The sequence below is a fragment of the Grammomys surdaster genome, unplaced genomic scaffold (assembly GCF_004785775.1).
Source record: "Grammomys surdaster isolate TR1022 unplaced genomic scaffold, NIH_TR_1.0 194, whole genome shotgun sequence".
In the NCBI taxonomy this organism is placed as follows: domain Eukaryota; kingdom Metazoa; phylum Chordata; class Mammalia; order Rodentia; family Muridae; genus Grammomys; species Grammomys surdaster.
Genome location: NW_021604639.1, coordinates 3480754 through 3507130, shown reverse-complemented (window position 1 = coordinate 3507130; position 26377 = coordinate 3480754). Strand labels below are relative to the sequence as shown.

The following is a 26377-nucleotide window of genomic DNA, read 5'->3' as shown; positions in this document are numbered from 1 at the left end:
TATAGTGGGCAGGGTTACCTGCCTGTTGCCAGGTAACTGTGGGGCGGAGCATACCTGGCTGTTGCCAGGTGACTCTGGAGGTGGAGTTTAACAGATTGCTAACAGTAATAGAAAGATGCTAATTGATTCAATATGATATGAAAGAAAGGAGAGTTGTAGGCTCAGGAGTAAGGGTAAAAAGGGCTACTCAGAAGAGTAGTAATGCATCTTCCTGTTTGCAAAAGAAAAGGAAATAAGGGAGTGGGTTGAGCCGAGCATCCAGAGTGCTGTCTTTTTTTTTTTTTCTATGTACAAGGTTATCTGCTGAGACAGAAAAATGTGAGTTGGGGTATGCTTGGGGAAGCACTTTAAGCCTAGTGTATTTGGATTTCTTGTTTTTGTGGCTAATTGAGTCCAGAAAAGAGCTATTGTGTGGAGATGAAGGAATTTAAACAAGGGCTAGTGACCTAATTACTGAATCCTGATAAATATTCTACCAAGATTTGAAATCACAAATATACAGAGGTTATCAGAATGATTAGTAGTTTTTTTCCATGACCTGCTTTGGTTAGGTGAAAAAATAAATGTGGTCAACTGAACCTGGATGAGAATAGGAAAGGAGGGTGTAATGAAGAACCTGGCAAGAAGGATTGTATGACACCAAGGAATAGAAGATGGCAGTGGGGTCATTGTTCAAAGCAATGACACATAGAACTCCTACTCAATTAGGAGGAAAAGCCAAACCAACTTCAGGCTGATACATGTGGAGAGTAGAGAAGGTGAAGAATCTTAGTAAAAAGGAATTTATGAGTAGGGTTTATGGCAGTAATGGACTACTAGAGGTAGAAAAAGGGGTACACATGAGAATTCTAAATTTAAAATTCCAAGTTGGGGTAATTTTAAGTAATAAAGATAAAAATATAGTTGCTGTTTCTGGGAAGCCAGTCTTAATAGTGCTTGCTAATCACAACAATAGTAATACTAGTGCTAGTCAGTAGCCTTCCTGACAGTACACAGCCAGGAGTACCTGAGTCTGTGTAGCTTGAAAGTCCGAATGACCAGCTATTAAACCATGCAAAGCAGGAGCCATGAAAAACAAAGGTTAGCACTTAAGTCTAGTATATTAGGATTACTTGTTCTTACTGATAATGAACCCCAGAAGATCGGCTCTTGTGGAGAACACATGATGTTGATAATAAATGGTAATGTCCTACTCAAAGCTTGGCCAGTAGGTGACACCTGTAAATGTAACCCTGAAAGTAGATAAAATGAAGCACTGTGGTTGGGAAGCCCCGTGAATACTGACATTTTCCAGACTGAGAACTTGGTAATGATGTCAGTGAGAACAGATGAAGGTATTCTAGCTTCTTAGCAACAAACATAGGGCTCAGGAAGGAGTAAAGTACATGGAGAGGGGGCTGAGGAGTTGTCAGTAAAGTGTCTGCCTCATATATGTCAGACCCTAATTTTGATCCTCAGAAGCTATGTAAAAATGGTAGCCCTAGTAACATGCACTTAAAATTGCAGCTCTGGGGAGGCAGAGACAACAGGACCCCTTGCTAGTTGTCCAGTTTAAACTAACTGGTAAGTTATAGGACAATGAGATACTCTGTCTCAAAAAAGATGGATGGTGTTTCTGAGGTCATACATACATACACATGTATATCTGCGTGCGCGCACACACACACACACACACACACACATATATATATATATATTCTCGTAAGTAAAACAAAAAGTTTAAGGAGGACTTACCTAGTAGGGTACAAAACCTCAGAGGGATGGGTGAATATGTGGGGCAGTCATATAGTTTGTTGGTCAATTAGATGGTATTTTGAGAACAAAAGGTGTCATTAATAGTTACTCTTAGACAAAAGACATAAGCCAGGATTAGGCTGGGCACCCCAGTGAAGGTAAGCAGAGGAGTTAAATTGGAAAAGGGTAGCTACTGAGAATGAATGCACCGAGTTTTTCATTAGAGGGGCTTGTATGGTGCCAGTTTAAGATTGTTTTCTCTAGTGTCATGGTACTGTCCTGAGACTTTCTGGCTACCTTTTATATAAGAAAGTCTGGACTCATCTTTGTATGAGTATTTAGGAAGTCATTAAACATGTAGGTGATAGTTGAAACCTCAAAAGTGGCTGAGTTCATAAAAGGAGAGTACACACACAAAGTGAAATGAGGAGGAGAATAAAATCCAGAGCCTCATCAACACAAGGAGCAGGCAGAGAAGAGTCTAGTCAAGGACACTAGACAGTAATCAGAAGAGGAAACCCACAAAATATAAATAGAAGTATGTGTATGAATATATATGTGATCCCATAAGTCAGAAGAGAGGGTTAAGAACAGAACCATTATTGTTTTTCATATGCTTTGTATTTTACAGAGAGGTCTGCTCAGATAAATACTGGGGCGTGCTTGTTAGAATGAATTTGGTAATTAGTTATTGTTGCTCTTGGCCTGAGTGGTTTCGATAGAGGACTGTGAGTAAAAACCAGGTTGCAATGCACAGAACAGAGGTGAAGGGTGCTTCCATTATAGACACTTTTGAGTAACCTTGAAGGAGGAGGTGTCAATGGGATACTTCCTCTGTTTTAAATGCAAGCAGTGAAGAAGTGAGGGGTTAAAAACTTAGAGGGAACTGGGAGATGTCAAGTCAGAAAGTGTTGATTGTCATTACAAAGGCAGAAGAAAGAGGAAAATATGTTTTGTTGTTTTGGGCATTTTTGAGATAGGGTTTTACTCTGTAGCCCAGGCTAACCTCACACTCACAATCCTAGTTGCTTATCTTTTTTTGTTCTGAGAGTCACTGCACCTGCCTTGGAAGATTTTTTTTTTCTTTAAAAAAGATTTAAATATCTATGTGTATTGAGAACCAAACTTGGGTTCTTTGCAAGACCAACAAGTGCTCTTAACTTCTGAGCCATCACTCTAGCTCCTGGGAGTTGTGTTTTAAATAAATAAGACTAATTAAAAGTGTCAAATACTACAGTGGTTGGAAATATTTAGTTTTTATCTAGTGTAGACTAACTTTACTTGCATTTTCTTGTACTGTTTTTAGCTATGAGCTATCCAAAAGATTGTTGGGATGCTTGCTATTTTCTGGGGCTTTTTTCCCTTTATATATATACTACTTATCTCTTTTTAAAAAGTTAGCTGTGTTTTGTACATTGGAGATGTCTTATGATTAAATATAGTAATCCATATTTATGTACCACAAACAGAATTAAATCTGTATGTTTTTAATATATTATGACTTTTAAAAAGCAGTAAGAATATTTTTTAACATTGATCTGGTCAGATGCGACTTGCTGCAGTTTTTATTGGTTGCATAGCTGTCTTCACTCCTTAGAAGACCAGCTGTCATAACTACATTCATTATATTGGAGCAGCAGAGCTATTAAATACATTGAGTTTGGGTGACTGCAAAATTAAAACAGTGCTAAGAACAGTTTCCTCTTTTTTTATCTTAATAATGTGGCCTCTTTAAAAGGGCAGCCAAACATATTTATCAGTTCATAAAATGCACTCATTGTTGTAACCTCTGGTTATTCATCCATTGAAGTGGGAAATACAGTGTGGCCAGTGCAAGGAGGCTGTACTGGTGTAACTTGTAGGGCAGCTATGCATGTCTGTCAGCTCCCTCATTACACTGCTTTCTATATTTGCTTTTTGGACTTCACTGCATTTTGACTGTGTGTGTGTGTGTGTGTGTGTGTGTGTGTGTGTGTGTGTGTGTCTGTTAGGCTAGAGGACTTTCTTTAGGTGAGGTATACCTGTTATTTAAATTTCTCAATGGCCTGGAACTAGCTGATTAGGTCAGGCTGTTTGGCCGTTGGGCTCCAAGGGTCCACTTGTCTTCACCTCCCCAGGACTGGGTTTACATGCGTATACCACCACGCCCAGCTTTTTTTTTTTTTTTTTTTTAAAAAAACATGGGCTCTGAAGATCAAACTGAGGTCCTAGGATGCTTGCAAAGGAAGCACTTTGCTGACTAAGCTATCTCCACAGCCTAGTCTGATGTTTTAAGTGTGTGTGTGTGGCTGTGCACACCTGTGAACATGTGTTGCACCCAGGGTCTTGAGTGCCAATCAAGGGCTCTAACACTGAACTGTGTCCTCAGCTTTGACTTGACATTTTTTTAAAGATTAAAATGATTTGTTGCTTTTTGTGTTTCCTCTTAATGGTGTTTCCAAACACCATAATGATGATAATTATTCTTGCATTTTCTCCTGTTAACTTTATTTAAATGTTTTGAAGACTATTTTAAAAGTCATTTGTTTCAAGTTACTGGCATAATCTTCTGCATTCCTTATAGTTTACATTCATTATTTGTGTGTGTCTGAGAGGAAGTATGTCTGTGTGTCTGTGTGTAGGCATGAGTCATGGAGGTTAGAGAACAACTTTCAGGAGTTTGTTCTTTCCTTCCACTGTGTAGGTTCTGGGGATTAAACTCAAGTTATCAGATTTGGTAGCAAGCACTTTTACCCACTGAACCATCTTACTGGTTCATTATTATTTTTATGTTATTTTATTATTAATAATAATTTGACATAAAATAATTTATGTTATTTTATTATTTATTATTTTATTATTTTTTATGTTATTTTTAATAAATAAGTATTTATTTTGTTTGTATGTATGTGAACCTGAATCAGTGTAAGTGCAACACATCTGTGATGGTGCCCACAAGATCAGAATTGGGTGTTAGATCCCCTGGAGCTGGAGTGGAAAGCTGTTGTGAGCCTCCTGACATGGGTGCTAGGAACAGAAACTGGTCCTCTGCAAGAGCAACAGGTGCTCTCAACTGCCAAGCCATCTTTCCAGCCCGACTCCTCATTTTTTTTAAATAAAATACTAGCAATGTTGTTTTGGTAAAATCTGGTTTTACTCACATTAAAGACACATTGTAAATGGATCTTCATGATTGTTTCATTTTTTTTTATTGGTATACTAACATGAAAGTTCATAGTCCAAAGAGACATTTAGAAATTATCTAGTTTTATTTTTTCTGAATATAAGAATAATAGGGAACAGGCTGGGATTAATGACATACACCCAGTTCTGGGGACTCAGGAGGCTAGATCAGAAGGATCCTAAGTATGGAGTTGCCTGGGATGATTAGCTAGACCCTGTTTCAAAACAAACTGACAAACCAACGTCAAACTCACAGTTAAAAAGTGGGCACAGGGGTTCATAAATATTTGAGGAAAAACCAAAAGCTCAAAAATATCTTTTATTTTTACTCTGACATTTCATCTACTGTGTTACTAATACCCTGAACATTTTTGTGTGTTTTAGGAATGTAATTCTGTAGCCAAAATATGTCTGAGCACCCTAGGAACCTGTAGCAATTAGCTTCCAGTATGTGATTCATGGATAATTTGATTTTTCTTTATGTGTCTGTGTCTACTGTGTTGTTGTTGTTGTCCTTGTTGTTGTTGTTTATTATGATCATTATTATTGTAGAAAATGTCTCACTAGCCCTGGCTAGCCTAGAATTCACTGAGCTTGAACTTGAGGCATATCTCATGTTTTAAACTCTCAAGTGCCAGAATTGCACACCGTGCCACCATGCGAGCTTACCTGTCCATATTCTTAATATAGGGATAAAACTTATTGTGATGATGAATGTGGGTTAGATTTGAATAGTCTTTTCTCAGAAACTATTTCTTTTTGCTTCACTTCTCCCAGACCCTGTGTTCACCTCCCTAACCAGCCCTCTTCATGGATGGTTAGAAGTTGATTCAATAACCGTATCTTGATTTGACCTCACTCTTAGCTTTCTTGGAGTGAAATATAGCAAGAAATGTATTTTCCTATATTTGACTCTATCAATTAAATTCATCTTTTCTTTTAAGGGGTAGCTAGTCATATTGTCTATGTAGACATGGAAGAATAAGAGAAAACTAGCACTGTCTAACCTTCCAAGGTGTAGTCTAGGTTGTCTTTAATCTCATCATGGTTCTGTGTGGCTTTCTAAGACTGACTATAGGTTTGAGCCTCCTACCTGACTTACAAGGTATCTTTAAGGCCTATGAAATACTATGTTTAGTATTCTTAGACCTTATTTTGTGGAATCTTTTGCATATGTCAGAAAAACATATAAATCTTGATCGTTATGATTTTGCTATAGAAATTATTTTATTATTTTCACTTTACATTAGGTTTAGGCTTCAAATGATTTTTAATGTCTCTTCACCAAGTATGAAGAGCTATATGCCTATAATAAAAGTTTAAGAACTTTTTTTAAAATGGTATTCAAAGATCCCTGCCTCATTCTTTATTTTAAAGAATTATTTATTTTATGCATATGAGTACAGACACAGGAGAAGAGAGCATCAGATCCCATTGCAGTGGTTGTGAGCCACCATGTGGTTGTCGAGAATTGAACTCAGGACCTGCTGGAAGAGCAGTCAGTGCTCTTAACCACTGAGCCATCTCTGCAGCCCCTTAAGAACTTTTTAAAGCCTGTAGTCTTTGAATTATAATCTTTAACATAACATAAATGATATACCAACTTTTTTCCATTAATTTATTTGTTTACTTTATATACTGATCACAACCTTCTACTCCCCACCCCATGCCCCTTCTGCTTCTCCTCTGAGAAGGAGAGGCCCCTCTGGGTACCAACCCACCCTGGCACATCAAGTCACTGCAGGACTGGGCACATCCTTTTTCACTGAGGCCATCTAGGCAGCCCAGTCAGGGGAACAGGATCCATAGGCAACGGAGTTAGGGAAAGCTCCTGTTCCAGTTGTTGGGGGACCCACATGAAGATCAAGCTGCACATACGCGGCATATGTGTGTGTGAGGAACCTAGGTCCAGCCCACGTAGGCTCTTTGGTTGATGGCTCAGTCTCTGGGAGTCCCCATGGGTCCAGGTTAGTTGACTCTGTTGGTCTTTCTGTGGAGTTCATGTTCACTCTGGGACCCTCAGTCCTTCTCCCCAACTCTTCCACAAGACTCCCTGAATTCCATCTGTTTGGTTGTGCGTTTCTGCTTCTGTTTTAGTTAGCTACTGGGTAGCCAGAGATCTGGGGTGGGGGATGGGTGAGGAAAGTTATGTCTATGGGAATGACTCTAGCTGAAACTCCTAGCATGGGGGATATGGAGCCTGAAGTAACCTCCTCCTGTGGCCAGGCAGGCCTCCCAGTGGAGAGATAAGGACTAACCCATTAACAAAACCTTCAACCCAAAATTTGTCTTGCCATAAAAAAAAACAAGGACAAAGATGGAGCAGAGACTGTGGGAATGGCCAGCCAGTGACTGGCCCAACTTGAGAACCAATCCCTGGCACTGTTAATGATACTGTTATGCTTACAGACAGGAACCTATCATGACTGTCCTCCTAGAGGCTCTACTCAGCTGCTTGCCAATATCAACTTTTATTCCTAAGGTTTTTTAAAGATAGTAAACTTTGCTAAGGATTTTAAGAGTTTGTGTAGCACCCCCCTCTTTTTTTAAAATTTCACAGCTAGCTGTGGAATAGAAAAAGGCTTTTCTAAGTTCATATTAGAGCCTTAGCTTGGGAAAGTTTTTTTTTTAAAGTATTTGAGTACATATGTGTTTTCTATCAAAGTTAGCATTAAGTGAGTTGGTATTTATTGACTTCTTACTGTTTATAGCATGTGTTAAGCATTGATAATATTTTTTTAAAAGAAGACCTGGATTAAAAAAATCTTTTAAAAAAGATTTAATTTAAATTTTGCCTGCATGTATATCTGTGTACAACATGCATGCAGTGCTTGAAGAAACCAGAAGAAGATATCAAATCCTTTGGAACTAGAGTTAACAGATGGTTGTAAGGTACTATGTAGGTACTGGGATTTAAACCTAGGTCCTTTGGAATAGCAACCAGTACTCTTAAACACTGCCCCCCCCGGGTCCCTTCTTAATAAGAAAGTGTAATTTAGTTTGTAAGGAAAGAATACAAGTATATGGTATAGTGTGATGAATGATAATATAAAGGCATTTAGAAAAGAAATTATTAGTAATTTCCGTGGCAAGAACAACACGATAAAGCAGTGAGCAGTGTGGAGGAAGTGTGCACCTCTGGGGAGAACTGTAGAGGTGGTCCTGTGTGTTAGCTGAATAGAGAGATTGGAATGATGAGATTGTGGAGGATATTGAATGCTCTAAGAAAGGTATTAGGGTCTCATTTCCCATGAAGTAGAATGTCGTTTGTAATTTCAAGGAATCTGAGTGATTTTTTTTAAAGCAGTTGTAAGATTTAGGTTGGATAGAAAACAGACTAGAGGCAGGAGATGAGGGCCCAGGAGTGCTTAGAAATAAAGCTAGAGAAGAAGGAAGGGACCAGAGTCAGTGATGGTGATGATAGCTAATAACTACTAATCTTCAGTCTGTCAGTTATTTGTGTTCTGAATGGAATGTCTCAGTTAATTTTAATATCCCTGCCTCACAAATAACTTCCTGAAAGCTTACCTACATAAGAAACAAGGGATCTCCTGGGAAGAGAAATGAGCTCACCTCAAATTATTGCTGTTGACTCCCTGAAATATAAAAGGAAAAGAAAATTTAGGGACCAGTTGCTCTCTTAGATTTCTGCCCTCTACACAAAATTATTCTAAATATATTTAGCTAAGTGTTCTTTATTTGAACAGCCTACACTGTTCCATGTAACTTAAAAATATTTCATTAAACATGTTTTCTCATTTGACTTAATCTAATTGCACAGTGCAGAATAAATATGGGAGCAACACCACCATTTCTTTCCCCCTTCACTCCTTGAGGATTAGCGTAGCTCGACATTTGTTATGTTGAACATCTAGGTCAACATTTATTTTACAAAGCCCTGTGATGCTGAAATTCTAGTAACACCTCTTGTTGCAAATTCTTTCTATGAGGAGTAGCATCCTTCTCAGGTCACTTACTTGCTTGTATAAAAGAAAAACAAGAAAACATAAGAGAAGTAATAACAAAAGTTGACACCTCTCTCTCTCTCTCTCTCTCTCTCTCTCTCTCTCTCTCTCTCTCTCTCTCTCACCCTCCCCCCCCCCCCCCCCCCCTCCCCCCCCCCCGTCCCCCTGGGGGCGGGGTGGGGGGGGGGGGGTGGGTGTGTGGGGGAGAGAGAGAGAGAGAGAGAGAGAGAGAGAGAGAGAGAGAGAGAGAGAGAATGTGGGGAGGGAGGGAAGGAGGGACCTGTGATGACCTGTGTTTAGATTCCTGGTCCCTACATAAGAAAGTGGTAATAGCAATGCATTCTTTAATCCAGCACCGAAGTGAGGGGTTTGAGATAGGAGGACGGCCAGTGATTCTGGCTAGTTGGTAAGCTGTAGGTTCAGAGAGAGGTATGAGGGGAAGAGACAAAAAGGAGAGAATGCGGGGAAAGCAGGAAATAGGGGAAAGAGGTAAGGAAGGGAGAGGAGGAGGAAAGTGGGGAGAAAAAAATAAGGCAGAAAACAAGATTAAGATTATATGTGTGTGTGTGTGTGTGTGTGTGTATATATATATATATATATATATATATATATATATATATATATGCAAGGACATAATAAATTTCACACAATAAATATTGTTCAGTAGAGTCCTGTCTATGACTTAAATGAAACAGTTGAGGCTATCATTCTTGAACTGCCTTGATTCTTGGCTACTATCTGATAAGTTTGCCATATCTACACCTTCTATTTCTCCAGACAATGGTGTAATGCTTCTTGCTCTCTGCCCCCTAGCCTGGCCTCTTTACCTGTACTCTTAACTCAATTATCACTTATTTTCTCTGACTTTCGTCTTTCATTCATTCTTTCTCTTGCCCCTGTCTTTGATGGTTTTCCCCTTGTGGACACACTGGTATACCAGTAAATGGGTTCTTTGGTGGGAAAAGAAAACAAATAAGCAAGACCCTGATATGGGCCTGTGCTATGTTTTAGTGGGAAAACACCCTTAACAGGAAATTCTGGTGGCTTTGAGTTCAATCTCCAGAACCTATGTAAAGGTGGAAGGAGAGAACCAGCTTCAGAAAGTTGTCCTCTGAAACCACACGTCTCCACACTCTATTATTTATTCACATACACAATGATTAGACAAGATTTTGATTTTGTATAACATTTTGTTCTTTTTCATGTGTAAATACTCTTACTGTGACTGAATTGCCTGGGAGAAGGGCCAGGCAGAGCCAGTTAGTGATATCTAGCTGTACCACCAGGCTGTTACTTCCTTAGAACCTAAACATATGACTGGGTTCCCAAAAGTTTTCAAACAAGAATGAGAACCATTATTTTTAAATATAACAAAAACCTTTCTTGACCTGTGGCCTCTCTTTGTAGCATCCACCTATATTTTCTTCTTTCCTAGTCTTGTTTTCTCAAAAGAATGATCTGTATTTATACTATTTCCTTATTCCACCCTGTATAGGAAACTGTGGGTAGAGTTGACAAGGATGCTTTAAGTTTTGGGATTGAACTGTATGGCATAATGAATTTAGTCTTAGTAGTTACTGCAAAGTCGTTCATCACTAGCCTCATGGGTAGAGCCATAGCTCTCTTCCCAGGTGTGTTCTGACCTGGCAGCCATGCTGCATGCATGCTTGAGCTCTTCTGCTAGTTGATGCCCAGGCGGCAACACCAGCAGCTCAGTCAGCCACTGAGAGACTTGTTCTGACTCCTTTGACTCCTTTTCTCTCTTCCCAATTTAATCTACCATCAAAATTATGCTCTTGTAACTCTTAAATAAACATTTATTAAAATTGTACTCTTCTACTATTGCTTAGGAAAAAAAGATCTCACCTTCTACTTGAAATATTACAGCAGTCTTCAAATTGGTTTATATTTTGCTAATTTTTTTTCCCCTGAACTCTTGCTTCTGCTTTGATACAAGAGTGATCTATCTGTTCACCATTGACTGTGTTACTCTCATATTTAAAGTTAGTCCTGGGCTTTCTATTAGGCCTATTCACCAGAATCTCTTAGGAAGCTTGTTAAATGTGTTGCTGTTGGGCCATCTTCAGCTTATGGGGTTGGAGTCTTTGAAGGTGAAACATTGGAAACTGTATGGGTGATTCTGAGACCCACTAGCTAGTAGATTAAGTTCTTTGTATAATGTCAAAAGTATCGCCCCTTTTGGTTTTCACCTACTACTCCACCCACCTGTTCCCTGTATCTTCTATTATAATACTAAACTTAGTATAATGTCCTCAGTGACTTAACTGGAACTGCTTTCTGTCTGTAATACTTTTTCCTCTCACTTTCTCCCATCATCTGTCCATCTTCCACTTAAAAATCCTTTAGCTTAAAGATTACCTCTTTCAGGAAGCTTCCTGGACTCTCATTTGGGTCAGGTGCCCTTAATAGTTTGCAGGATCCTCAATCCTGGCTTTCCTTTGTCACTGTATCATGAGCTTCTTGTGGTAGACTGAGACTTTTGTGCATGTGTGTTTTGTATTCCTTTTTACATGTTTTTTTTAAAATTACGTTTATTTATCTGTATGTGTTGGCGATGTGCATCTCATGACACATGCATACAAGTCAGAGGACAACTTGCTGCAGTCAGTTTCTTCCTTCCACATTGTGAGTTCCTGAAGCAAATTTAGGTCATCAGGTTTGGTGGCAAGCACCTTTACCTACTGAACCATTTTGCTGATGCAGTGTTTTGTATTCTTAATCTAGTACCAACTAGATGTTCTGTAATTATAAACAGGAAGAACATGGAACCAGGTAGATGTGTTAAAATTAGTTCTTGTCACTGACAAATGAGAGAAATAATTTAAAGGAGAAAGATTTATTTATGTTTGTGGCATCTTAGGTCTCACTGGATGGTTAGATGGTTTCATTGCTTTGTTCCTGAGATAAGACAGAAAATCGTGACAGTAGGATCATATTAGAAAAAGGCTACTTACTTTGTGGTAACTAGGAAGTAGAGGTAACAGGAAGGGGTCAGTGGTCAGTGCCAAGATACCCCCTTCAGGGGCATATCCCCAGCAACCCACTTCCTCCAGCTAGCTCTGTCTTCCACAATTTTTTTTTTTAACCTCCTGATTGTTGTTGAATCTTGACTGTATCAGTGGATTAAACCAGTGATTGGGTCAGAACCCTCCAGATCCAATGCTCTCTGGAAAAAATCCTTAGATATAGTCAGAGGTACTGATCTCACAGTTCAATAAAATTGACAAGATTAACCACCACAGCTGGGATACAGCAAATTAAGGTATGGGGTTCAGGCACTGGAGAAATGACTCAGCATTTGCCACATGACCCTGATGACTGGAATTCAATACTTAGAATGCTTGTAAAGGTAGAGAGAAAACTGACTCTACAAAATTGTCCTCTGACTCCTACATGTATGCCATGGCATGTGTGCTTACACATGGTTTGAATGAGAATGGTCACCATAGGCTCATATTTGAATACTTGGTTCTTGATTGATGAAACTGTTTGGAAAGAATTAAGAGGTATGACTTTGAGAGAGGAGATATGTCAATGGGGTGGGAGTAGGGAGGTGAGCTTTGAAGTTGGAGAAGACCATCCCATTCCTAGTTGGCACTCTTTCTGCTTCCTGCCTGTGGATCAGATGTAAGCTGTTAGATTTTGTTCCAGGGGCATGCCTGCCTGCCTACTGCCTTACTCCTAGTCTTGATGGCCATGGGCTCACCCTTTGAAACTGTAAGCCTCAAGAAACTCTTCTGTAAGTTGGCTTGGTCATAGTGTCACTTAACAACAATAGAAAAATAACAAAGGCATAAGTTCATATACAATGATAATAAAATTAAAATAAAAAATAAATTTGTAAGGTTTAAAGAAAATGTAAATAAGGTGCCATGGATATAGACTATGGAAACAAAAGTGGTCATATAGCAGTCATAGTGTTTTTTATTGACCAACTGGAAATATATGAAGGAAAAAGAGATAGAAAAATAAATTAGGCAAATGGACTGACTTTAAAATAGCATGTGGAGAAGGAAGAAAGAAGGTTATGAAACCAAATAATATGCATACACAAGACACAAAAGAAAAACACATTACACAAATAAATAAATTGTTAACAAACTGACCCTGTAATTGGATTCAAAGAATAAGCAAAAGTTCTCAGTTTCCATTCTTCATTTTCTCTGACTAGAAGAGAGTGATCTATAGGCAGACTAATGAAGATTGAAAGTGAGAAACGTAAGAGAAAATTGAAGCCCAAGGCAAGAGAAGAGATCTAGGACCTTTGGCTAGGCTAAATGAATTCACACCTAAGGGTCAGATTCCACACAGATCTGCTAATGTTTTTGCTAAACTGGTAATCTTTGAGGAATTGTAATGAAAACTTGTAAGAAGCTGTAGAAGTGCAGTGTTCCAAAATTTAAGAGAATGCAGATTCCATAGATTTTAGTGAACTTGATGTTACCCCCACAAAATTCTAGAGATGATCTTAAAATATTGGTAGACACTTACACACAGGAAAGGTGAGCAGTCACTTGCATCAGTTCTCTAAGAAGAATTTATCCCAGATACTATAGCTTACCCTGCCCGCTTTGAAGGCAGGTACAGCTACAGCTGTAATATATCTAAATTTCTGTGGGAAGTTATCTGAGCTGTTGCTGCACCATTCACTAGTGGTGTGGACTTCACTAGTGTTCACTAGTGGTGTGGACTTCACCTGCTCTCTCATTCTCACAAAGCTCTGTGCACTCTCGCATGGCTCTGTGTTCCATTTTCTGTCTGCTTTATTTTCCAGAGCGTATAATAATGTGTCATCAAGACCATGTGCCAAGATACTCAAGGCAGGTCTTTGGATTTTAAGTATTTTGAAACAGTTGAAGATCACTTTTATTTTTTAATTCTTGTTATTAAAAATAAACCCCATAGCTAATAAACATTTCCTTATGTGTTCTAGGTAAAAACTATAGAGCTAAACTATACAGATAGCTAAACAGAAGCATATTATTGCTCTGAGAAGCACAAAATTTCCCTTAGTATTCTGAAGTAGCTTTCATTGTATTATACACAGAAAATTTTCAGTTTCATTTAAAAAATTCAAACAAAACAAGGAATTTAAGAATATGAATTTTGGTGGGAATTTATCATTATTTGGTTTTGGTATTTTGAGTTCTCATATATCTTCAAATACCATTCGCCCTGATAGAGTAATACATTGGCTGTCTGTTAGAACACTGAGTTATATATGGGTGGTATTCCACCATTCCCTAGATTTCCCTGTTTAAGAGACTGATGCTTGTCTCATTCTCCGTTGTGGCTAATTTGTGCCTTATGTGGTAGTAGGAGCTGGAAAAGGAAGAGTGCTGTGATGAAGTTTATAGCTTCATATTCCAGGATTTCTTTCCTGAAGACTCAGTTCTTGGAGCTAGATGTTTATCCTTTACTTTAAATTTGTTGTTGATTAAGAATTTCATGTATGCATATATTGTTTTGACCAACTTCACACCCCATTCCCTCCTTTCCAATTCCTCCCTTATCCCCACCACCGCTATTCCCTATGTTCTGTTTTCATATGTTCTGTTTCTCTCTCTCTTTTTTAAAACCCAGAGTCCACTTAGTGTAGCCAGTATGCATAGATGTGGAGCCATCTACTGGAGCATGGGAAGCCTCCAGGTGCTGTATCCCTGAAGAAGTGACTGAGCCTCCTAGCAGTCATCAGTTCCCTATAACTCTTCAGGGGTGGAACTTTCTGACCACCTCCTGCTTCATTCTGGGATTTTGTCTGGCTTGATTTTGTGCAGGTCTTGAGCATTCAGTCACAGCCACTGTCAGTTTCTCTGTGAAGCTTTCCTGTTGTATTGTGGGAAACACTGTTTCACTGTAGTCATCTGTTGCTTCTGGTTCTTACAGTCTTTCTATCTCCTTTTCCTACATCCCCAAGTCTTGGGAGGAAGGGTATGATACATAACGTCCCATTTGTGGCTGAACAATACACAATCTCTTAGTCTCTGTATATTGACCAGTTAAGGGTCTCTGTGTTAAATTACTGTCTACTACAAGCTTCTCTGATCCCAGTTGAGAGATGCACTAATTTATTGTGTTTAACAGCAAGGGTTTAGGAGTTGGTGCTATCTGTGCTAGATATGTAGCTTTGCCCCATTCTCAGCTTGAGAAGTGGGGGCTGGGGTTGCCCACTAGGTAATACTATCTGTATAAGATGTGCAGCTTTTCCCAGGTGGCAGGCTATTAGGGTCAGCAGGTGAGTGGGTAGGCAGAGCTACCTGTGAGGTGGTTCTAAGAGGTCCTCAGCTGGCTAGGATTTTTTCATTTGGCGTTTTGGGATTACAAATAATTTATTGCCTGTTACATATATCACATACAAAAACAGGCTACTGATTTTTTGTCAGAACTTTATTAACATTATTTATTATTGCCACTAATGTATTTGTATCTTCTTCTTATAGGTGAAGCCTTATGCTGAGACCGTTTTATCTAGTTCATGAGCCAAAATTATATACAAGCTGAATGTTACAGAAGTGTTGAAAGACTGGTGAGTAATGTAATAAGTATTAACAGAAGACTTGGTTCAAGGTCCAATTTTGGAACTGTATAGTTAAAGTAAACAGATTCTCCCTAGGAAAGTGTATATACAGTTTGTTGTGGTTTATTATAGTACACATTGAAATGATGGAAGGAAACCAATGATGGAAGGGGATGTCTCAGTGGGCCCATGCCAAGGCATCTCTTCCCCCCTGAGGGACCAGCCACACGATGGTATAGTATAGAATAGAGTTTATTCAGGGCATGGGGAGGGGAGCCAGGAGGGCAGTAGAGCCGAGCCATGACCATGTGGAGAGAGGGGAAAGGGAAGCGGGGAGGGGGAGAGCAGACAGAGAGGAGCTGGAGGCAAGGGATCAACGGATCAAGAGAGAGAGGAGGGGGCAAGTGGCTTTTTTTATAGTGGGCAGGCCTACCTGGCTGTTGCCAGGTAACTGTGGGGAGGAGCATACCTGGCTGTTGCCAGGTAACTGTGGAGGTGGAGTTTAGACAGAATACTAACACACATTACCAGGCGATTTAAAGCAGCTGTTCTCAGTCTATGAGTCACAACCCCTTTGGGGGTTGAATGACCCTTTCCAGGAACCGCGTATCACATATCTTGCATATCAGATATCTATATTTACGATTCGTAACAGCAGAAAAATTATAGTTATGAAGTAGCAACTAAAATCATTTCATAGTTGGACTGTTAATAAAGAGTTGCAGTATTAGGAAGGCTGAGAACCACTGGTTTAAAGGAAAGAAAATAATATTAAAAGGAAAAGTGTTTTATAAATACCTGTGACATACTTTCTATATAAAAATTTTAAGTGGTAAATATTTTTATAGCTATAAACATATATAAACTGTAAAAAAAATGGTTGATAATGATAAATATCAGGTGGTGTGGGTGTAGGTTTCCTGTGCTGTAATCTTGGTTCCATTGCACACACATATGAATATTCACAAACTTACTTCAACATCATAAATGCTACCACTTATAAATTCTGGGTGTTGGCTATAATCTCATGTTATATATCTTTTAAAAATACTTGTGTTTAGTCTATGTGTATCTTTTGTGTTTGTGCTCACATTATGTATTCTGTATACTTTCCTGAGTATGTGAAATATTAGAAAAAATTTAAGGAAAATATATGCCTGTCTTTTCAGTTGATTCTCAGAAAGGATGGAAAATATTCAGGTATATCAAACATTTATTCTAGAAAGTAATGAACGCTTAATGTACAACCTAGAAATAGAAATATCTCTAGTGCTATATTAGTGTTGTGTTTTGTTTGTGTTAATGTAATTAGGATGGAACTTTTGTAAGAATATTGCATAGAATTCAGAACTTTGGCACTTTGTAAATAGTGATAATTTATTGCCCTGCATAGTAATTATAGTCAGTGATGATATATTATATCTTTAAAAATCTAAAACCATGGGCCTACATGTTCTCATAAGTGTAGCATAATTAAATTCATTAATTAACTTGATGTAACCATTTCACAGTGTGTGTAAGTAGATACATGTATATTTAAAATATTGTGTTGCATGCAATAAATAAAATTTTGTCAGTTTAAAAAAATAAAGAGCAAGAGAGGTAATATGGAAACAAAGCTGTTACATGTATGAATGTTTTTCTTGTATTTATGTATGTGCACCATATGCATGCCTGCTGCCTACAGAGGCCAGAAGAGCTTGTCAAATCCTCTGGTACTGCAATTACAGAAGGTTGTTAGCTGCCATGTGGGTTCTGGGAACTAAATCTAGGTCCTCTGCCAAAGCAGCAAGTATTCTTAAGTGCTGAGCCCTCTTCAGCTCTCCAAATTACTTCTGACCATAGATAAAACTATTTTGAAATTCTTTGGCTATTTTGTTTGTGATTTTTTTCTCCCGAATGGTCGTATGTTTTCCCTCTATATTCATTCCTGTATGTTTTACCTTGCTTGTTTTCCTTAATCTTAAAATGGCACATTGCCTTTTATTTGGCTAAAAGTGGCATAAGCTCAACAGCTGAATTTCTTTAGTTCTCACTCACCTGACAGGAAGCACCACTTCCTGCATTGACTCAGTGTTGGTGATTTTGGAGAGTAGGCCAGTGACTGCATTATATCAAGAGGAAAACTATGTTATACTATATTATATAATTTATCCTATAGCGTAATATTTATTTATTTTCATTTTATGTGTATGAGCGTCTTTTCTGCACACACACACACACACACACACACACGCATTACATGCGTGTTTGGTGCCCATGGAGGCCAGAAGGAGGCCTTGGATCCCCTGGAACTGGAGTTACCAGGCAGTTGTAAGTTGCCATATGGATTCTAAATCTAGGTCCTCTGCAGGAACAGCAAGGGTTCTTAACCACTAAGACATTTCTGCAACCTCTAATTTATATTTTTAAAAGATCCTTTTATCTGTTTTAAACATGTAAAGCAAGAATCATTTCCTAAGTAATGGTTTATTTTTATTCTATGTAAGAGAGAAAGTCAGACACTGCTCACTAGTGTCTTCTCCCAAGCAGTGTCATTTATGTTGCCTATTGTGTTTAGGAGTCTCAAACCTGGGACTAGCACTGTCACAGGAATTACCTAATAAGGTCAGAACCATGCCTGAGACTAGTAGAGAGCTAGAAACCGAAATCTAGCAGTTTTAAGTCAGTCTACAGAAATCACATATATTTAAAGGTAAATTTACATTTATTTAAAAAAAATCTCTCATATCCTGTTCATTTTATAGCTCTGTCATGAGCACCGACAGCAACTCATTGGCACGTGAATTTCTGATCGACGTCAACCAGCTTTGCAATGCAGTGGTCCAGAGGGCAGAAGCCAGGGAAGAGGAAGAAGAGGAAACGCACATGGCAACTCTTGGACAGTACCTTGTCCATGGACGAGGATTTCTGTTACTTACCAAACTAAATTCTATCATTGATCAGGTAATGTCATATCAAACAATTGTTCATCAGTATGTTACTGTTGATCATCAATTAGTAACTTAAAGATTTCACATTTCCTGATAATCTCTTTGTGTTAAAGAGATTAATACATTGTGTATCTTTCACATTACTCCAACAAAAAATAGCCTTGTTTGTGAAAATATTATTTATTTGGATACTTTTTAAAACTGAAATGTTTTAGAATTTCAAGTGGCCTTTTTTCTAAACAGGTTTTGTATATAGGTTTTTTGTAGTTGATTTGAATGCATCAGTCGTAAACAAGTCACCAATAATACATTGTTATTATATTAAGGAAATAAATAGAAGCACTTCCCTTTGGTGTCATTTAATGAAAATCAAGGCCAGATTTGGATTCTCTATTTAGACATGTTCTCTATGTCTTCCACCCTTTCTCTGTTGCATGAGTCTGAATCTGTGACTGCCTAAAGTTTTCCTGTAAATCTGTGTGTCTGTCCCTAACAAAGGGTTTTTTTTTTTTCTGTCTTCATTGAACATCACAGGAGGCATCACATGGGGAAGGAATGAGGGATGCTTTACTGAAATCTTTAAAAGGGTTTTACAAGGGATTAAGTATAGACTCCAATTGACCCAAACTGACCCAGAAACTAACAAACAGTACTACAAACATCATTGTTTATCAGGAAGTACCCCAATGTTGTCTTCAACATTTATGGTGGTTATTTTATAAGATTGCTTTCAAGTTGGATGTGGTGGTATATGCCTTTTATCCTAGTTCTAGGAGTCAGAGGCAGGCAGATCTCTGAGATTAAGGCCAGCCTGATCTACCTAGTAAATTCCTGGACAGCCAGAGTTGTTACACAGAGAAACCCTGCCTCAGGAACAACAACAAGAACAACATCAACCAGCATCCCCCAAAAAGAACAATAACATAAAACCAAACCAAAACAAAAGATTGCTTTCCACCTCTCTGTTTGCTGCTTTCAGCAAATGATTATTAGAAGATGTATATTATTGTTTTGAATCAGGGGCTTGGAAGAGTGCACAATTTAAGATTACAACTATGCATTAGCTTATATGCTTTTTATGCATTATAAAAGTTGATTATATGAGAAATCCTAGCAAGTAAAGTTGATTGTTAAATCATTTTCTTAAAGGCAGAAAACAAACAGATTGAGTACCTGGTATGTCTTAGTGAGGGTTTCCATTGCTGTGAAGAGATACCATAACCACGTCAGCTCTTATAAAGGAAAGCATTTAATTGGGGCTGGCTTACAGTGCAGAGGTTTAGTCCATTATCATCATGGTGGGAAGCATAACAACATCCAGGCAGACATGGTGGTGAAGAAGGAGCTGGGAATTCTCCATCTTGATCTACAGGTAGCAGAAGGAGACTGTATACCACACTGGGTGTAGCTTGAGCATAGGAGACCACAAAGCCCATTCCCACACCTACTCCAACAAGGCCATACCTCCTAATTGTGCCAATCCCAGTGGGCCAAGCTTTTAAACATAGCAGTCTGTGGGGGCCATACCTGTTCAAACCACCACAGAGTAGAATAACAGTTTTAAGTCTTTGTTTTCTTTTGTTTTGAGACAAGGTTTCCATATGTAGCCCTGATAATCCACAAAATATCCTTTAATGTATTACTAAAATGCCTATTTAGTCATCCTGATAAGCCCTTAGAAACAATGATCATGGGAGTGTTCACGTAATTGGGTTTAATGCTTTGGTTTTTCTTTGACTATGTTTATTGTCTTGCTTGTTCCTTGACTATTTGCATCTATTGTACTGCTAGCCCCTTAATAGAACTGACCTTAAGACTTGCATATAATCAAAATGGTATAAAGGCAAAAAAGGATAGGGGGTTCTAGGGAGGGGACATGAGGAAACATTTGAAATGTAAATAAATGACATTTGAAATGTAAATAAATAAAATATCCAATAAAAATGCCTAAAATCATCTAAGTCATAATAGCAACAATAGTTTTTCTAGTAGTGTTTTGTCATGTTTTAGGATTAGACATTCTAAATGAATTTTTTTTTGCTCTAAAAGTATTGCTTTATTTATTTTTAAATTTTTTTGAAAACTCAGAATTATTTATTTGCACATTATTAATTTTTTTGCTCTTCCTTTTTTTAAATTTTTATGTTAAAATGTTAATCACAGGCTTTATAAGTTTGGTAATGCTCAATAACAAGATGCCCATACAATCAGAAGTGTAACCCAATACCCAACCTAGATATACCAACTGTCTTTGACTGTCGGAGACACGAAAACATCTGCCTCCATGTTCCCCTCCCCCCTCCCTTCCCCTCCCTCTCCCCCTTCTTTCTTCTCCTAGTTCCTCCTCCTCTCCTTACTCCTCCTCTTCTTCTCCTTATTCCTCCCACCATAGCTCCTCCTAGATATCACCCTTCCTGTTAAGATAAAACTTTTCTCTCAAAATACAATTAGAGCATAACTATACCAATTTGTATCAGTAAGGTACAAGATAGACCTAATACCCAGTCCATCATTTTGTTGACTAACCAGAACCTCTGTCATCTCTCCTAATTAAAAGACTTAGTTCTGAACCTGGCTTTTTTTCTTGGCCTTAGAATGAATGTCAACTGAAAACCATCCTCTCAAGTCTTTTCTCTCAAAGTAAATAGCTGGGATTGGCTATGAGACTATAAGTCTTCAACCCCTTCAGAAATCCAGAATGACTGAATTAACTGAAATTATGAGAAGCACAAAGCATAGCTTCTAAAACTTTGACAGTCCCTATACTACAAAATGTTGGAGTATCCGAACTTCAGCCTTCTGGCCCAGGATCATCTGACAGACCTAGTGATACAGAATTATTAAGGGATGATTACTCTGTCTTGGCAGATATAATCAGTCGACTATTCTGCAAATGTGTCCTTTTCTGGACAGTAATTTGTCTGTAGATGAAAAGAGGCAATTCTCGCCTAGTGGCTGTCTCACCACAACTGGAGTAACTCCAAAGACGCTTGATTTCTTCTTAGAATCCAAGACAGAAAGCTGTCAGGAGCAGACAGATCTCTAATCAAGATGAACCTTAATGCAGAAATGTTTGTGATGTCAATTCTGTGGACTTCTGACGTTTTGAAAACTAACTATCCATGTAAGGCAATCTGGACTGTTGTCTGTTAACTCCTCTCAGCTATTTCTAAATAAAATATAGAAAATGCCCTAACAATAAACTCAGAGCCATGAATTTGCTATAGGCCCTTAACTCACAGGCTAACCATCTCAAATCAGTTAAAAAAGTTAAAGAAGGACTGGGCCTAAGCCTTGTATTCCTAAATTTGTTATATAGGCACAATGCCTATGAGAGTAACAATATTAATCTCACATTTATATCAATAAGAAACTCATGCCAATGAAAACCTTAAATTTAAAATCAAAGTAAATTTTGTACCATTAAAGAAATTATAACTTCAGCTTAATAACAATTATACAGATTTCTACCAATAGGTTATGGCTATGCAATAAATCCTAGCTATTCCTCCCTGTTCCAACAAAACCACTACTTTTCCCTAGAAAGACAGCCCAATATTAACCACCTCAGTCCCCCAGCCCAGGGAATAGGAGCGCCGACTCTTTATTAACTTCTTCAAGCCAATTACGGGTGTTGAGATATTAGAAGAGGGGCAGGGGGAAAAGAGTAAATTGATAAGCCTCTGTCGTCTGTGTTTTCACTGCATTCATCTGAGATTCCAGGTCATCAGAGGTTCGAGCAGGTCTGCTCAGCTTGCTTGCTTGATGAGTAGATATACCAAGGCTGTGTATTCTGCAATATACAATTCTCAAAACAAATTTTAGTATCAATATATTTTTCGTTTGAATTCTGGAATCTAGTCTTCTGGTGGCCTGTCTCTATCATATCTAATCCATATAATTCTGGGAGTTTCTATGAGGGTGTGCTCCCACAATCCTCCAATTCCTGCCTCCCTGCTCTCAAATTCCCCAACACTAGGGAATCCAAACTATTGGGTACCAAGGCCCTCCACTTTCACTGATGCCTGACAAGGCCACCCTCAACTACCTATACAGGTGGAGCTATGAGTCCCTCCCTTTGTGTTCTCAGGCTGGAGGTTTTAGAATGGCTACTCCAGCTTGTTTCTTAGGACCATTTGCTTGAAAAATTGTTTTCCAGTTTTTTACTCTAAGGTAGTGTCTGTCTTTGTCACTGAGGTGGGTTTCCTGTATGCAGCAAAATGCTGGGTCCTGTTTACAGATCCAGTCTGTCAGCCTGTGTCTTTTTATTGGGGAATTGAGTCCATTGGTGTTAAGAGATATTAAGGAACAATGATTGTTGCTTCTTGTTATTCTTGTTATTAAAGGTGGAATTATCTTTGTGTAGCTCTCTTCTTTTGGATTTGTTGGAAGAGGATTACTTTCTTGCTCTGTCTAGGGTATAATTTCCCTCCTTTTATTGGAGCTTTCCCGCTAATATCCTTTGTATGGCCGGGTTTGTGGAAAGATATTGTGTAAATTTGGTTTTGTCATGGAATATCTTGGTCTTTCCATCTATGGTAATTGAGAGTTTTGCTGGGTATAGTCGCCTGGGCTGGCATTTGTGTTCTCTTAGGGTCTGTATGATGTCAGTCCAGGATCTTCTGGCTTTTATAGTCTCTGGTGAGAAGTCTGGTGTAATTCTTATAGGTCTGCCTTTATATGTTACTTGGCCTTTTTCCCTTACTGTTTTTAATATTCTTTCTTTGTTTTGTGCATTTGGTGTTTTGATTATTATGTGACAGGAGGTATTTCTTTTCTGGTCTAGTCTATTTGGCGTTCTGTAGGCTTGTATGTTTATGGGCTTCTAGTTCTTTAGGTTAGGGAAGTGTACTTCTATAATTTTGTTGAAGATATTTATTGGCCCTTTAAGTTGGGAATCTTCACTCTCATCTATATCTATTATCCTTAGGTTTGGTCTTCTCATTGTGTCCTGGATTTCCTGGATGTTTTGTATTAAGAACTTTTTGCATTTTGCTTTTTCTCTGACAGTTGTGTCATATTTTCTATGGTATCTTCTGCATCTGAGATTTCTCTCTTCTATCTCTTGAATTCTGTTGGTGATGCTTGCATCTATGACTCCTGATTTTTTTCCCTAGGTTTTCTATCTCCAGGGTAGTCTCCCTTTGTAATTTCTTTATTGTTTCTATTCCATTTTTTTGTCCTGGATGGATTTGTTCAATTCCTTCACCTGTTTGGTTGTGTTCTCTTGTAATTCTTTAAGGGATTTTTGTGTTTCCTCGTTAAGGGCTTCTACCTGTTTACTTGTGTTCTCCTCAAATTCTTTGAGATTGTTATGTCGTTTTTAAAGTCCTCTATCATCATCATTAGAAATGATTTTAAATCTCAATGTTGCTTTCCTGGTGATATGGGGAATTCAGGACTTTCTAGTGTGGGAGAACTAGGTTCTAATGATGCCAAGTACCCTGGGTTGCTGATGCTTATGTTCTTGCTCTTGCCTTTCGCCATCTGGATTACCTTAGCACTACCTGCCCTATCTCTTACTGGAGCCTGTCTTTCCTACTGTCTTGGTTGTTTCAGAGCCGTGTGGGGTGGGTGTTACTACTGGGGTTAGAGCTGGGGCCCAAGATCTGTTCAGTGCTCAGGCCCAGACTAGAAGGAACCAGTGCTCCAGGCCAGGAGTGAATTCCTGGGTCCTAGTGGGTCCCAGTTACTCCCTTTTGTGGCTGGTGTTGCTATTTCCTTACCTAAGATGCTGCCAGGGTTAGAGCTCCTGGAAGGCCCACTTCCTCTGGGTTTTGTGAGATTGGGTGCAGAGCAGCCGCCTGGGATCTGCTCAGTGCTCGGGCCCAGATGGAAGGCCTAAATGAATTTTAAATGGTAACATATAGTTTGTTTAAATTATTTTATTTTATGTTTTGCTTACATGCATGTCTGTGTACCATGTATGTGCCTTGCACCCACAGAGACCAGAAGAGGGCGTCAGATCACCTGACACTGTAGTAACAGATGGTTGTGAGCAGCCATGTGGGTAATGAAAATTGAACCCAGATCCTTTGGAAGAGTAGCTTCTGCTTTTAACTGCTGAGCCATCCTTCCAGTCCCATGGCTTATAATTTTATTTGTATTTCACTGACAACTGAATATGCTGAGCTTTTTTTTCCTTATAAGCCCAAAAGCATACTTTTTTTGTGAGTTTGTTCAAGTTATATGCCCTTTTTAAGGCCAGGCTGTTTATTATCCAGCATAACAGTTATTATGAACTGTGTTGGGTTGTAAATATGACAGATCCCTTTGTGAAATAACCTTTAATATGTAGCTAAATGACTAAAATTACTCAACCTTTAACTGCAATAATATTTTTCCTATATAATAATTTTTTAATCTCTTCTTCTTATGTAGCCACTTTTTGGAATATTTATAGCAATTATTGTAGGGACAGTAGATGCTATCTTTGGAGTACAGATAAATAGCCATTTTAAAAATAGAATTTATCTATATTTGATTGTTTCAGTTAGTAAGTGGAGAGTGACCATTTGAGTTTTTAAGGGAAATTAGTTGAACAAGACGTCTCTCTTAAGGTGGAATCACACTAAACACAAAGATGCACATTGTACAGAAGACTGCAACTTTTGTATGAGTAGGGGCATATTTTGAGTATTTGGGGGAAGGGGTGATTTACACCCTTTTTTATCCACTGTAGATCCATTTTGCTTTACCAATATTTATTATAAAGAATTAAGTAGATTATTTATTGAGATAGAATCAACAAAATAAATGTGTATATGTAAACTATATAGTTGTATGGCTTTTGACAAGGGTTTATTATCTCCATACAGCACTGTCACACTCAGTGCTTCATCATGCCCTTTTCAGACAGCCTCTGCCAGCTGCCCACTGGGAGCTAACTGCTGTGTTGATTGCTGCCATCTAAGTCTAATTCTGTCATCCCAGTTTGCCCTCTTGTGACTGAGCTTGTTAAATTCATGCTCTTGTATCAGTCAGCCATGTTTGCTTGCTTCTGATTCGTGTTTTGATGTACCACAGTTTTAACTCTTCACCTGTTGCTTAGCCATTTAGAGTATATGCATTTAGTTATTATGAATAAAACTGCTATGGACATTCTTACAAGTCTTTCTGTGTTTACATCTTTCATTGGGTGTGCAAATTACAGGTGAAGGGATAGTTATTTGTGTAACTTTGTAAGAACCTTCGAGTTGTTTTTAGTGGTTGAGCCATGTTTTTTAAATGTTCATTAGCTTTGTACAAGAATTTTAGTTGTTCTATGTATAGTTTCTCTAAGATTTATGCCATCATTCTTCTAGTATTAGCTGTTTTTACGTGACCGTGAAAACTTACCTAATTTATCTTAATTTTATTCCTGACAACTAAGGATGTTGAGTATTTTTAGTGATATATGTGTGTGTGTGTGTGTGTGTGTGTGTGTGTGTGTGTGTGTAATGACTACTCTTTTCTGCAAGAGCTATGTGCTATGACACTGGATGTGGTAGTTAGTACTAAACTATATATATATTTCCTGTCCTACATGTAGATATCTATGATGAAGTGCAATTTATAAAATAAACACAGTAAAAGATAAACAATAATTAATAAAAAAGATTGTGTCAATGTGCTTTAATAAAAGTTATTTAAATTTTATGAGTTATTTCCTGAATTTCTTTTACTATAGTAACTAACTGTGGGTAACCAAAACCACAGAAAGTGAAACTGTGGGAAAGGGGGACTATTTTATATTGTTTTATGAATGTCTAAGTTTATTTCATTTTGAAGGCCCATTTTTTGTCATCCAGTACAGTTCTTCATGTATTAGAGATAGAAGTCTTTGTTAGCATGCAAATATTTTCTTTGTAACAGTCCCCTTCACTCCTCTACCCTTTCCTCCCTTCTTGTATTCTCCTCCCTCTCTCTCTCTCTCTCTCTCTCTCTCTCTCTCTCTCTCTCTCTCTCTCTTTCTCTCTCTCTCTCTTTCTCTCTCTCTCTCCCTTCTCCTCTCTCCCTTCTCCCTCCCTCCCTCCCTCCCTCCCTCCCTCCCTCCCTCCCTCCCT

The 26377-nt window shown here is 38.3% G+C and overlaps 1 protein-coding gene across 1 annotated transcript in view; it reads left to right on the top strand.

The window, feature by feature from the left end:
• Positions 1-26377, top strand: part of Lyst (lysosomal trafficking regulator) — a 161980-nt gene that overhangs the window by 5500 nt on the left and 130103 nt on the right. The window contains exons 2-3 of the mRNA XM_028769800.1: positions 15323-15408; positions 18147-18345. Of these exons, the coding sequence (XP_028625633.1) occupies positions 18154-18345 (192 nt within the window). The 5' untranslated portion in view covers positions 15323-15408; positions 18147-18153. The remainder of the gene's footprint in view (positions 1-15322; positions 15409-18146; positions 18346-26377) is intronic.